Below are 15081 nucleotides of genomic sequence, written 5' to 3' on the forward strand. Positions count from 1 at the left end.
AGTGGTCAGGATGGCAAAACTTGATCCTTGCTGTCAAAAGAAAATATGACAGGTATGGTTATTTCATAGAGCCCTGACATTGCACAAGTGTCTACCACATTGTTTGCTATTTATTAGAGAATTTAAAGTGTCTTCTGCAAAAGTCTAAAAAGATTAACTTTATAACTAAATGATTACCATGATTACCATTCCCCTAGGGAAGCATGATAGAGTACCAGTCTGTTCTTTATATGTTGTTTTATATTTTATTTCTAATACACACGTTAAATTTAGAATCCAGAGGGGGAAGAAAAGTATGCCTGTTTAAACAATAAACTTTAAAGTTTCTTGAAAAATTCATATAGGGACTTCCCTGGAAGTCCAGGGGTTAAGACTTCACCTTCCAATGGAGGGGGTGAGGGTTCGATTCCTTGTTAGGAAGCTAAGAACCCACATGCCTCATGGCTGAAAAACCAAAACAAAAAACCTAAGCAATGTTGTAAAAAATTCAACAAAGACTTTAAAAATGATCGACATCAAAAAAAAATTTTTTTTCCCATTTATTTTTATTAGTTGGAGGCTAATTACTTTACATCATTACAGTAGTTTTTGTCATACATTGAAATGAATTAGCCATGGATTTACATGTATTCCCCATCCCGGTCCCCCTCCCACCTCCCTCTCCACCCGATCCCTCTGGGTCTTCCCAGTGCACCAGGCCCGAAAGTCATATGAATAGTTAGCTTTGCAATTTGGTGTTTGCCAGATGTTTGAAATTTGCTGTAGGTGTTGGTCACTTCTAATGAATTAACTTCTGAATGGCATCTCCGTACCCGTTAGGAATAGCCACCAGACTCAGAGCTCAACAAGGGGAGTTTGTTCATTCAATCCAGTCATTACTGACTAATTTGCATTTAGAATGCTAACTCAACCATTACTTGGTCATTCCTGAAAACAGCCCGATTAGAAAGATAATTTCCCCCGCTTAAAAGTGAGACCAGTCAACAGTGGTCCATTGGGGAGGCCAGTTCCCCTGTTATTCAGTCAGGACTGCCAGGAATTAAGCCACGTTTCAGGGCCACCACATATCCAGTAAGACACCCCAGAGTGAGATTAAAAAAAAAAAAAATAGCTCTAATGTTTCTATTTCATAAGCACTTGGGTTTAGATTTGCTCAAATTCTATGATGATCAGGCTTGAAAGCAACATTAGGTCTATCCAACCACTTTTCACAACAATCCAAATATAAAATATGCAGCAGTGTAGCTGTGCTTTTAAAATGGTCACAAACTCCCCCAAATGTACTAACAGTAGTATCAGAGTGACAAGGTGATAATCAGATGACAGATACATATTCAAAATCCAGAATGCACTGGACTCCATGCTGGAGCTATATACAGGGATGGGGGCAAGAAATCAGACACTTGTACGCTATTTTTGCCCTAAGATACTTAGAGTTTGCTAAAGAAACCAGTCGAGTGCAAATGAAACTTGAGAACACTGTAGGAGAATTTTCAATTGTATTTACTTTAAATTTTTAAATAAGCATCTTTTTTCTACATCCTTCTCCACAAAAACACGTTTTTTTGCTTTTATTTTTTACAGTCACCTTATTTAAGCTTAAGGCACAGTGCTTAGTGCACATGTTACTTTAGAAGGTTGGGAAACTCCCAGGAATTGACCCTGAAATTATTTATTTCATGATTTAAAGAATGCTGATGAACACTGTCTTTCCAGAAGGCAAGTATGGAAGCATAATCCACCTGAGAGAAGGCATTTTGAATAATTAAAACATGTTTCTAGCAGACCACAGACAGATGGAGTGAAAGGAAGTGTTGGTCGCTCAGTCGTGTCTGATTCTTTGCAACCCCATGGACTGTAGCTCTCCAGGCTCTTCTGTCCGTGGATTCTTCAGGCAAGAGTGCAGAGTGGATAGCTATTCCCTAATTCCAAGGGATCTTCCCGACCCAGGAATGAAGCCAGCGTCTTCCGCACTGCAGGCGGAGTCTTCACCATCTGAGCCACCAGGAAGTCCTCACGGAAGGATAACACATGTAATGAGTCAGTGTGTTATCAGTTTCCATCACTGGTGCCATCATGTGTAATAATTGTCTATGCTGCTCTAAAATACACAAACACATCACTCTCAAACATACATGCATTTTGTTTTTAATAGAAGAGTGGCCTCAATGCTCCTCAAATGAGTGAAAATCCTGTTTACGTTCCTGTCTGCCCCAGTTTATGGCTTCATGAGAATTTATTCTCCTTTTAAGCACACACAGACTGTCCTAATTCCCTTTTTTGGTTGGTGGAGCCTCTTCAGAGCATGTTAGGGGCAAAGGACTTTCTTCCTTGATCCCAGGATAAGGTCAGAATGAAAATAACAGTCTTAAATGACCCCAGTTCCTTCACGCCACCTCCAACTCATTCAAAGGGGTGCTTTGGGTGGCAGGTGGAGTTATAATTAGAGATTAGAAAAAAAAAAAAACCCACATCAGCAGCTGTCGCTCCTGTTCGTTCCTGGCTATGGCTGTCGCCAATGGGCAAACTGGCATAAATAGGGCTTCGCAAGTGGAAAGTCATTTAACCCCTGTCCTTGTCACACTCCGAGTCCTCTCAGTAGCCAGAGAACAGAAAGAAAATCTGTGCATGCGTGGAGGGTGAGCCGAGAGCACAGCCCCAACCCGAAGGCACCTCTGCAGGGGGAGACTGGAGATTGTCTTTCCCGTCGGAGACGCCGGACACTCCAACCCAAACAAATAGGTTAGTGCGCAGAGTAAACCTATACATTTTAGCTCTGACCTCTTCTCAATGGGATCAGGGTTTTTCTGACAGAGCTGTAATGGAAGGGTGACTGTTAATGGAGAGTTATTTGAGGACTCATTTAAAACTCCAGTGCCCATGAGAACAAATTATGAAAGTGGGCTTAATTTATTATGTTCCTCTCCCAATTTTGCTGTACTCATATTAGACAAATAGACGAGATGAAGATGGAACAATGGAACTGCTTTTGTAACCTGATTCCCACAAAAAAAGTAATGGCACTGACTTTTGCCTAAAAGTCCTGTTTTCTTTGTTGAAAGTCAGTCATGTTGAAGGCTTAGGTTGGTGATTACAAAAAAATACAGCTACAGAATATAGTTCCAAAATTTCACTTTTTTTTGTTTTTTTAGGGAAATTAGGTAAATGGGAATTAGATTGTTTCTTTACATCTGAATAAAGACAGGTGTCCTTGTTGATAGTAAAATGTGTGCCATAAGGTACTATGTATATAAGAAATCTGCTATAGGATTTATTAGTTATGTTTAGTACAGTTCTACCTAAAAACTTCATAATTTCAGTCTAACTAGCTCTGTAAAATCCTCCACATAGACCCTTTCCAAAGCAAAAGTTTTCAAAGAAATTTCATATTCTGTGTGCTCCATGTCAGAAAGCTGTGGAGCAGGATTTCCAAATAAAGACCAGCTTCAGGGCATCTTCTCAAAGCCTGAATGTTTAGTGTCTTGGTGAGAAGCAATGGAATCCCAGAGAACTCACTGAAAACTAGGATTTGGGGCCCAGTTCTCATCCTACCCACATCCATGGAACAGATCCAGGTGGAAAGAATCCTAAATAATGGCCTCATTTTTTTCAGTTCCAAAGAGAAAGTGACCTAAGCATTTTACATGAGACTTTTCAGTGGGAAAATGCACCTTACTTAGAATCGCTGTGGCCTGGTGTTTTTTTCTACCCTTTGAAGTACACAGAGTGCACTCAGAGCCCCACTAAAGAGACACTTAAATTAAAACCACCAAAAGTAACCCATCAATTAAATTCCCAAAAGGGGCTTGCTTCTCCTGATTCCTAAGAGAGCCGTAACTTCCTTCAAGGAAATTTAAAGGTGAAATAAATGCCTATTGACATACTTTAGCAAATAAAGACCTAAACTGATTTGGATTTGACCACTGATTTTGAAAATATCAATGACAAACCGAGAGAGTAGGATTGAAACATATGCATTATCGTATATAAAATCGGATAGCCAGTGGAAATTTACTGTATGGTGCAGGGAGTGCCCAAATCCAGTGCTTTATGACAACCAGAGAGGGGACACGACTGAAGCGACTTAGCAGCAGCAGAAGGGTGGGATGGGGTGGAGGTGGGAGGGAGGCCCAAGAGGGAGGGGGCATATGTGTACCTATGGCTGACTCATGTTGGCACAACACAATGTGTTGATACAACACAGTGTTGTAAAGCAATTATCCTCCAATTTAAAACAATTAAACCTTAAAAGACAGCAAAAAAAGAAATTATCAATTAATATACATATATTAATACCTTAAATCTTCCCATGGATGCAGAAAATATATGACAGATGATATGACAATTTTTCATATATCTTATTTAGTCATTCAAATATTTATTGAGTGATAGTTACATAATCTCTAAATAATATTTAGACATGAGGGCAAGCTTAAGATGTCTAATATCACTTTTTCCAGAACTACTTTCCTCCCCTTTTCTACTAAAAGATTTAGCACTGAGGTCGTGGTTATCTCCAAATTCCAAATTGTTCAAGCTAAGAAAGGCAAATAGTAAAGAAGCCTAACTCGTTGCTGACTAGGATTTCTTTGAAATACAGATTTATGCTCTGTCTTAAACATTGCTTTTTACTTGTGTTTTGTCTTCTTGCTCTTCTAGAAAAAAAAAAACTATCCAAGATGACTGTCACTTACTCCAGTAAAGTAGCAAATGCGACTTTTTTTGGATTTCATAGGTTACTCCTCAAGTGGAGAGGCAGCATCTACAAACTACTGTACAGAGAATTTATTGTTTTTGCTGTACTTTACACAGCAATAAGCTTGATGTACAGGTACTTTCCTTTGCATGTGTTCTTAAATGACCATCAAATAGCATATATGAATACAGTCTCAAAAATCCAAGTCCTTTGGTTGCCTCTGACTTTTGCATTATGTAATCTCCTCCTTTGCATGATTCTCTGTCGCCTTCTTCTCCCTGGGACTGAATATCTTAATCCACACCTAACCATTTTTGAGATGTTAAATGGACTCTAACCCATCGTGTTTAGGTGGTTCTCATTCCAGCCCCACTTTAACTGGTCATAATGAAGTATTATTTGTGATTCAGGAATTTTGCTCCAGGCAAAAAATGAATGATTTATACCTAGATCCTCCCTGAGTGATGATTTTTACCATTCAAAATCATTATTTGTGCCTCTGAATGATATCATTCATAGTTTGAGTTTATGATTTGATTGCTTGCAGTGACTACTTACATAATTAACACTTTCATAAATAGTGTACATCAGGCAACTTTCCTTCCTTTTTCCTGGAATGACAACATCTTATCCAAGATGGTGCCCCCAAACTTACCAATATCTCAATTCAAGAAAAAGGCTAAAAACGAATTTATTTTCTTCTTATCTTCAAAGTTGAGGGCACATTATATTCACAAAAGATGTTTATTCTTTATAACTTCACAAACTTTGCCTGTCAGATTGACAGGTAATTTGAGCAACATTACATCCATGAAATACTTTTATGACTAAAAATTATAGTCTTAAAAAATTTTATCAGTGTTATAAATGGGAAGCTCCATGAGTTCTTTTAATTAATATTGATTGCACAATTTCTTCTCAGGGAGAAGTTAAAACTTAAAATAGGAATGTTAAAGGTTTTTGAGGCTGTATCTCCACCTTTTCTGTGCTTACCAGTTTGTTCTTTCCCTTCTGCATACCATGAACAAATTTGCGTGTCATTGCTCTCACCTGTATTCTTCCTTGCAGCAACAGGACCCCATGTGGAGAAGAGGGAAGTTAATTTGACTGGTCAGTAATGACCAAAAGTGAACAGCTATTTTGCTATATATCAAAACTACTGTTCCAAACAAATGTATATATTGGTATACATTTTGGCAAAATATCTTTAAAAGGGAAGTTTTATTGAAAACCTCTAATTATGTTTTGAATAAATCCTCTAAATACATACAGTATTATTTTGACAATTTATTTATATGGCATCCAATCCTTCACAATATCAAATGGTGGAAGAAGACTCATGACGTTTCAGTATAATTGTCTCATTCGTTTATTTTTACTAATGTGTATTTATTGCTGCTGCTGCTGCTTAGAATAGAATAGCTCTTAGAACAGTTGCATCATAGCCAGAGATGCTCCACTGGGCCTTAATTTTGACTCCAATGTCTTATTTCCCACAAAATTGTATGCATATATTTTTTCTAAAGACCAAAAAGTGCTTGTGTTTATAACAATCATCATTAGTTCAAGCCATTTTTCAGTCTTTAAATTTCAAATGTAAAAGCTTATTAAAATAGATCCTTTAATCTTGATCAAAGCTCTACCAAGAACTACAGGCTGAATCTGTCGAGAAAGTCAGACATACCTGTAGACAAATATAGACATAGTTTCATTCTCATATCCACTAACAATGCTAAAAGTGTTTAATCCCATTATAAGCAAATAGTTATGCTTGTCAAAAATCATAAGATAGAACCAGAATTCACTAGTTTGATTATCTTTCTTTGTATTTGGGGATACGTTTGACAAAATACTTGCTGTTGTACCTTCTGGCTAGTGAAATTTCTATGTGTCTGTTAGCTTAATATTTTTTCCTTTGACCACTTTATTATTGACTGTGACATTATATGCTAAGTGGTTTTATATATCATGTATTCTTTAATCCTCCTAACATCCCTGATACACAGGTATTATTATTATTATCCTCATTTGCAAATGAGAAAACTGAGACTCAGAGAGATTTAAAAATATGCTCAAAATCCAAATCTGTAAGTGGCAGATCTAGGACTCAAACATGGCTCTGTGAGGCTCTATGGTCTGTGCTTTCCACATTTAATTCTCTCTGACCAACTCAATTTGAGTACCAGAAACCATTCTGGCTGCACTTGTCATCAGCCTCACCTTGAGAGGCCTATCCACCAGGTGATGCCTTGCCTGTAATCTTTTCTTGACTGTAGAATTTCTGACATCCCTTCCAAAGCTATGGCTGCACCCTCAGCTTTGGGCACTCCAAGCCCACCCCGAATCCCACACATCTTCTTATTACCAGCTCCCAGCTCTTCACCAGCAATCTGATTGGTGGCTCACTGTCACCTCATTATCCCTCTGCTTCCTTCCTCAAAGCTGTACTGATCCAAATAGGCCTCTGAAATATGCTATGGCGTTTCCAGGGGAGTCCTGATTCTTTTGGAACAGCTGCATTCATTCGTTTATTCAAATTCATCCGTGATGATTTCTTTCCAGATTTCAATCATTATTATTAACCTGTCTTGAGATATCTCTTCTGATTCTGAATCTCCCCCTTGAAACATAAATATCAATAATAGCTCTATTAAATGGATTCATGTTTAACAACACCAGAAAATGGGTTTCTGTCAGATCTATAATGTAAATTTTGATATTTTTATACTATAGAAATAAAAACTCACCACATGTAATAATAAAAATTTCACTTCTAACTGTTGAATCTGTGTTGTTGTTTTATATTTTAAATAACTCTAGGCTTTAAAATAAACAGTTATAACATCCCTTGAGGTATAACACACATAACCAAGAATGTACTGAGGAGAATATTCATGAGAAAGTAAGATCAAGATGTCAAATCCAGGGTTATTATTTAATAATTACTTAATAAGCATATTCCAATAATAAGCATAATTAAGACATTCTTTTTTAAGTACACATGTTTAATAATTGGATAATGGACTCCTTTATGAAGTATTTTGCTCCAAATCCCATGCATTAATCATTTAAAAGTATAAAACATTCAAAATAAAATGGATTACTATGACCTACTGTCTAGTGACCAATAACATTTATGTACTAAAAACATTAGTACTTAAAACGTTCAGCAGTTAAAAAGCTTTTGAGATACATCAGCTTAGGTATAAAAGGAAAAGCTACTGCTCCTTTAAAAAAAAAACTGGGATTATTTTTGCTTAATTGTTTGCAGTGAATGTCACTTGCAAAGCAGGTGCAGAAGTATAATATCATAAAGGGCTGTGCATTTTATTTTTGCTCCAGATTGTTACTTACAGGAGCCCAAAAACGTTTCTTTGAAAAATTATCAATTTACTGTGACAGATATGCTGAACAAATTCCAGTAACCTTTGTGCTTGGTAAGTATAGGTCACACGCAGCATGCAGCCACACAGCTGTCTCCGCGATGGTGACACCAGTGACTCTGCATGGGAGTGTTTCCAAGCTGAGAGGCATGCCTGAAAAGTCACTGCTTGCAATAGAACCAGAATCATCCATAAGGTTTACCTTTAAGACTGCTTTTGCTATATTAACACCCAACAAGTTTGAGGTAATGATCTGCACTTGGACAATCAAACTTTCTCTTCACTAACTCTCCAGTTTTTGTCATCAACATGTGACTTCTAATATCCACTTACTGAGTGTTATGCCATTGCCAGGCACAAATTACTTTTTTTTTTTTTTCTGGAGGGAAAAATCATAAGATATGGATAACTAAATGTTTTTACACCCTGATCTCTAAAAAAAGGCTAAAATTCTGCTAAAAGCATCAGTGTCAACAACGCGTCTTCGGTAAGGAATTGCTTTACAGTTTCTTGTTATTCTACAGGCTTTTATGTTACTCTAGTAGTGAATCGATGGTGGAACCAGTTTGTGAATCTGCCCTGGCCAGACAGGCTGATGTTTCTCATCTCCAGCAGTGTTCACGGAAGTGACGAACATGGGCGCCTGCTCAGGAGGACGCTGATGCGCTATGTCAATCTCACCTCCCTGCTCATTTTCCGCTCAGTCAGCACAGCCGTGTACAAAAGGTTTCCCACAATGGACCACGTGGTTGAAGCAGGTATTGTGAATTACTTTCCTTCCATGGGGCTCCTCTCAACCTTCACATTTCCTCTGAAAATATCTTTTATTCATTCATTCATTCAAGAAACATTTACTAAATACCAATCCTGTGCTACAAACAGTCCTAAGAGGCGAAAAATGAGTAAACCATCATTCCTGCCCTCCAGAGGTTTACTTGGGGGGCAGGGCAAAGGAAACAGCAAACAGTCAACCTCATATTAAGGTGCATAATATGTCATAATACAGTAATTATGTCATAATACAGTAATATTATCTTATAATCTATAATAATTATCATATTCCACTTTCATGTTTCATCATATATCGTTTTTAAAGAAATATAAACCATCTGTAATATTATCTTACATTGTCTAGCACTTAACATCTTATGCACTTTCACAAACATTATTTCATTTGGACCTCAATAAAGCCACGAGAGATTCAGAGAAGATGTGACCTGCCCTGGATCACATTGCTCATTGATGGGAAAGTCAAATTTTCAATTAAGGCTCAGAACTCCTAACAATACTTTTGCCCAAACATAGCAGATTCTGAGAGGAAATAGCAATGTGGGTTTTCATCTATGCAGACTCTGATAGGTGGCAGTAAAAGGCTGCTTCAGTGGAGGTCTGTTGTCTCTTCTGTTCCTCAGAATAGATGTAGTTCTGTACCTGGGCTCCTGGACACAGGGTGCTGAGAACAAATCACATTTGAAGGATGGTTCTCTTTACGGTTAACATTTAGCAAAGAAGCTGTTAAATCAGCCTTCAAGGGGATAAGGATTAAATGAGATCATTGTTGGCATGTACAGAATAAAAACGGGTTGTTGTACTGAGTTGTCTTTGATCGATCTGAGAGAATATTGGAATGTATAAATGAATATATAGTAAACATAGGAACCATGAGATGATTTTGCCTTTATGTTGAGTACGGTCTCAAATTAGCTTTCATTATCCAGTCTCTTTTTCTGATATATCCTTGAAAATACATAGAGATATGTATATGTATTTTAAGAGTAGCATTTTTGCTTGTTTATGGAGGTTTGGGAGATTTTTGTTTGATTTGGCTTTGTCTTCTCAGATGACAATATAGGTAGTGACCAAGAATACAGAGTGAGAGTTCAACTCCTTCTCTGCCCTTTACCAGCCTCATGACCTTGTCTAAGTTACTTTACCTTTCTAATGCTTCTGTTTCCTCATCCATAAAATGAGGTTATAGTGATTTTGTAAAACCCTCTAATCTCATATACCTCATAGCTTGTTGTGAGGATTAAATAAGATAATATTTACAGTGTCTAGAAGCTTACTTGGCACATGGTATGACATGCACTCTTGCTTTTAATAATGAAATCACCTAGTGCAAAGGCATAACACAGGCCTTTGATCCTTTTAGAAGGAAGAATCATTTGATGTGACATCCTAGGTCTTCCTGACCATCTCTGACCAGGAGGCTGTGAAAGTCAAGATGGAAATGGAAGGAACGTAGAGGCTGTTGTGAGGGGTGCAGAGCAAGTTGTGGGAAAGCAATGAGTCACAAGGAGTCAGTCATAGAGTCAGATGAAGGGTATAAATGGCTTGGCAAACATACAGGTATATTCCGATGTAAAATCGGTCAGAACTTAAAGAAAAATTAACTGTCACCCGTCCTCCCAATTTAAAAGTGGAACACTGCTTCAGAATGACCAGGTTGAAAATGCCACTTGACAGGTTAATTTTCTTACGCTAATATCTAAAGGATGGAATGAGATAAGAATTTTGACCTCTGGAAAAAGTTCTAAAAACAAATGAGAAAGATTTGGCTCATTCCAAAAGGATGAGTGAGAGCTAAAATTTACTCAGATGGATAAAGGTACCTCTAGTCCTGATGCATCCTTGGAGAGAAGAGGGCATATTCTGACAGGAATCGGGACTCCAGGCCCAATTCTCAGAGTAGATCTCCTCCTCTCAACGTCACCTTCATATTAACAGCAAGTGGGGAGGTGGCAGGGCAGCTGGCAATGAAGCCCCTTTTGGGACCCCAAGTCAGACATGAGCTCAACGAGGCAGGCCTGAGTTATTCTCAGGTCTGAGGGGCAAGTAGAAGTTGTGTGATGAGTGGGAGAATGATGTTTAATGATATGAATTCATTTCTTTTAGAAGCACTTTTCATAACACCAATGCTCACTCATTATCAAACTTATACAAATGCCTGTTTTTGTTACTTGCATCTGCCCTCTCCCCCTTTCCAAGACATTTAGAATACTCCAATACTTCTTTCTTTCCAACCATCAGCACCCCAACCATTCCAAGGGCATATGAAATCATTTGCTCCTTGATGTGCATTTAAACAAGTATGTCTCAAGGTATGATCTGCAGACCCATGGGCCCTTTACACCTTGAATAACTTGAGTTGTTTATTTAAAATGCAAACTCCTGGCTCCTGCCTCAGACCTACTGAATCAGAACCATGGAAGGCCTAGGAAATCTGCAATTAAACATGCCCTTGTGCCGCTTTGTTTATACACTGGAGTTTGAGAAGTTCTGAATCTTTTCTGAGATGCTTATTTTTTAATCCTTTTTCTCACCCCTGGGGTAAAAAGCTTTGGCATTCACCAACTAATTCATTACTAAAAACAAAGCTGTAACAGTTTAAAAAAGGGTGAATTCAATGTTTTGACCATGCTAGAGGCTCCAGAGTTGTAGGGTGGCTTCGGGCAGCAGTTTGCTCAGAGGCCATCGTCTAGGGCGGCAATCCCCAACCTTTTCGGCACCAGGGACCGGTTTCATGGAAGGTAATTTTTCCATGCACTGATGGGATGGGGGGTGCTTCGAGGTGATTCAAGCTCATTACATTTATTGTTGACTTTATTTCTATGATTATTACATTGTGACATATAATGAAATAATTATACAGCTCACCATTGTGCAGAAACTGACAGGGGGCAGAGCTCAGGCGGTCACACGAGCGATGGGGGCGCTACAGAGATGAAGCTCCCCTCACCCCCTTGCCGCTCAGCTCCTGCTGTGCAGTCTTCGGAGGAAGAGAAGTGAGGGAGATAGGAGGGGGGCTAAAGCCTTTGCAGGTGCACTCGGGGGTCATAACTAATTCTCTCAGTGTGGAGGTCTCTCCTGGAGAAGGCAATGGCACCCCACTCCTGTCCTCTTGCCTGGAAGGTCCCGTGGACGGAGGAGCCTGGTGGGCTGCAGCCCAAGGAGTCGCTAGGAGTCAGACACGACTGAGCGACTTCACTTTCACTTTTCACTTCCATGCATTGGAGAAGGAAATGGCAACCCACTCCAGTGTTCTTGCCTGGAGAATCCCAGGGACGGGGGAGCCTGGTGGGCTGCCGTCTGTGGGGTCGCACAGAGTCGGACACGACTGAAGCGACTTGGCAGCAGCAGCAGAGGTCTCTACTGCTCTTTTTCACTCATAAGTGTTTTCTCAAAAGGCAGAAAAAGGGGTGGTGGATCCGCACGTGCCCACAGGAACACCAGGTTTACTATTACGTGGTGGGGCAAAGGCTCGAGCCTCTGCCTTCCAAGCTGGGGCACGTGCTTCGGAGACAGGGTCCTTCCGGGCTGCCCCACTGCCACCTGCGTCAGGGGGCAGCCTCTCTGTCTGTTGGTGGCACCGGCCTTCTTTAACAGAGAGGCCTGGCTCAGTCTGCACGTGGCGTTGGCTTCCGGGACCCCCCAACCGGGCACACGTCTCCTCCTCTCTGCCTGTCCTTGGCCTGTGCCAACATTTCTGGGAAGAACAGGAAGTTCAGGCATGGCGGGAAATGTTTGGCAGATGCCCCGAGCCCAGAGCCAGGGCACCTGCTCCGCCTGAGGGCAGAGAGGGCTGGTCATAGAAGCAGGGGGCCCCCTAAGGAGAGGGGACAAGGCGGGGGGGCAATGTTGGGGCACAAAAACCTCAGTGGACTTCCCCACATAAAGCCACCTATCAGGGAAGTAAATCTTCTCAAACTTAAATCAGTATTGCTAAAACTGCAGGTCCTAAGATACCACCCCTAGCAATTCAGTAGGTCTAGGGCGGGGTCTAGGAATGAGCATATGTAAACAAGCTTCTGGAGACTTCGAGGCAAGGGGGCGTCTCTGGATCGCACTCTGAGAAACAGTGGACTTGAGGGCAATGGGAGTTTCCTTCCACCCTCTTTGTCTGGCTTCAGGGAGGGTCCCTCTCACAAAGATTCAGGACTAGCAGGAGAAAAAGAGGGAGAGGGTGGAAAGAATGAAGAGCAGCATTTTCTTCGGAAGCATCTGGCAACTGCTTGACTAGAGCTGGCGGTTGAAGCAGTCTGAGCACAGGTTGGAAAAGAATTTCCAGACACAGAGTATTTTAGAAGAGAGAATTTATTGAGAACAAAGGACTGAGGTAGTAAGGGGCGCTGCAAAGACAGCAGGCTGACTTCCTGACGGAGCAGGAGGAGCTGACTCAAGGGAGAGCAGAGCGAGAGACGCTGTCAGGAGAGCGCGCCAGCCTGAGGGCGAGCAGACCCCTTACGCGGGCTTGTGGCCAGTGTTTATGGCCTCAGGACAAAGAAAATTCCTATGGAAAGGGGTGGTCACTGGTTGGGGGTCTTTTGGGTCTCCACCTTGTCTCATATGGAACTGGGAGCTGGCAAGTTAGGGACAGAATGTCTCATGACAAACAGGATGGCATAACTCACGACAGACAGGATGACCCATGCCAGTGGTTGCCGAAGAGCTTGGCAAATTCTGGAAATATTACCCTAAGACCCCAGCCAGGGGCTCCACACTTGTGGACTAGGTCATTCACCTGCTGGTCCCTGAGCATTCCTTGCTGTTAAGTTGGACACTCAAGTTGCATTATTCCAGGAAGTTAGAAGAATCATTATTCTGGGAAGTACATAAACTTTGATGTTACAGGTTACATTTCCCAGATTATAAATGAAAAGTTCTTTATGCTCTCATGAAAATAGAAATACAGCAATCAAATGCCAAAAAAAAAAAAAGTGTTTATTATGCTGAAAGTTCCCTGCACTGGTCCATTTTCAAACATTTATTTGCCAGAGGAGCTGCAACCCAGGAGCCTCTGTTATTTTCCCTCTTGGCTACAAACCTACCCTGGAAAATTCCAGTCACTTAAATCACCTGCCTTGGAAGATGTCACTCATTCCAAGTTGAGTCAGTGGCTCAATTCCAGATCTTTGCCAACTTAAGTGATGACCTTAATTGCGTTTATGTTATGGTGAGACTGAATCAAAATATTTTATCTGGAGTTTCACAGTGATCAGGAGAAGAAAACATTTCCCTTCATAATTCCTCACCAGAAGCACAAAAATAGGTAAAGGGAAATGGTATACATTCCTCTAAAAGAAAGAGTACGAAATCTGTTTGCTAAATCTGTCATGCGTCTGCTCATTTAACAAAGATTTATTGAGTGGATACAGTACACTGGGGCTTCCCAGGTGGCACTATTGGTAAAGAACCCGCCTGGCAATGCAAGAAGGAGATGCAGAGTCAATCCCTGGGTCGGGAAGATCCCCTGGCGAAGGGCATGGAAACCCACTCCAGTATTCTTGCCTGGAGAATTCCATGGTCTGAGCAGCCTGGCAGGCTACTGTCCACAGGGTCACAAAGAGTCAGCCACAACTGAAGCTACTTAGCACGCACACACAGACCGTATGCCAGGTATTGTGCTGAGCACTGGAGCGCAGCTGAAAGCAAGTTTGGGCATGGTCCCTGTCCTCAACCGTCAGTAAAGATTACTACAAATCTTTCCTTCTATGAATCATTTTCAGAAAGAAGCACAAATATATTTACAGTTGAAATTGACGTCACTATATTGCATTTCTGTTTCTCTAGATAAGTTTCCTTCTGTGCACGGTAGCCTGTAAGAGTGGTTAAAAGACAGTAAAATTTTGGGAAAGGGCACTTCTGTTTTCTCAAAGGCCTGGGATCTTAACATGAAGTTCTTGAGCTTCTGCTCTGATGAGAGAGAGCCTGTGGACGTCCCATCAGAATTTTTAGCGACATATATAGTTAACAGGCATAAATACAATTGAGTAAGCTCCCAATTATCAAATGACTGTTGAGATAAAAGTTCTAACTCTAGGTACACTGACTGGAAGGCTAGCCCCACACTTAGATCATTTAATCTGTGATCTTCTCTCACTAAGTGAAACAGAATAGATTCTGTATAATGTTGACTTTCTGCCCTGTGGTCTGCTGTTCACATTATCTGGATGCATTCTGTGGTGCTGGGGCTCCCTGGTCTCTGAAATTTCCCACTGTTCT

General features: G+C 40.5%; 1 protein-coding gene across 1 annotated transcript in view; it reads left to right on the plus strand.

Annotated features, from left to right (window-relative positions):
- The first annotated feature begins 4665 nt into the window (after positions 1–4665).
- Positions 4666–15081, plus strand: part of BEST3 (bestrophin 3) — a 50758-nt gene continuing 40342 nt past the window's right edge. Inside the window, exons 1-3 of the mRNA XM_070454613.1 lie at positions 4666–4831; positions 8039–8133; positions 8604–8837. Of these exons, the coding sequence (XP_070310714.1) occupies positions 4680–4831; positions 8039–8133; positions 8604–8837 (481 nt within the window). The 5' untranslated portion in view covers positions 4666–4679. The remainder of the gene's footprint in view (positions 4832–8038; positions 8134–8603; positions 8838–15081) is intronic.

This window comes from Odocoileus virginianus, chromosome 24 (assembly GCF_023699985.2).
Source record: "Odocoileus virginianus isolate 20LAN1187 ecotype Illinois chromosome 24, Ovbor_1.2, whole genome shotgun sequence".
Taxonomy (NCBI): Eukaryota; Metazoa; Chordata; class Mammalia; order Artiodactyla; family Cervidae; genus Odocoileus; species Odocoileus virginianus.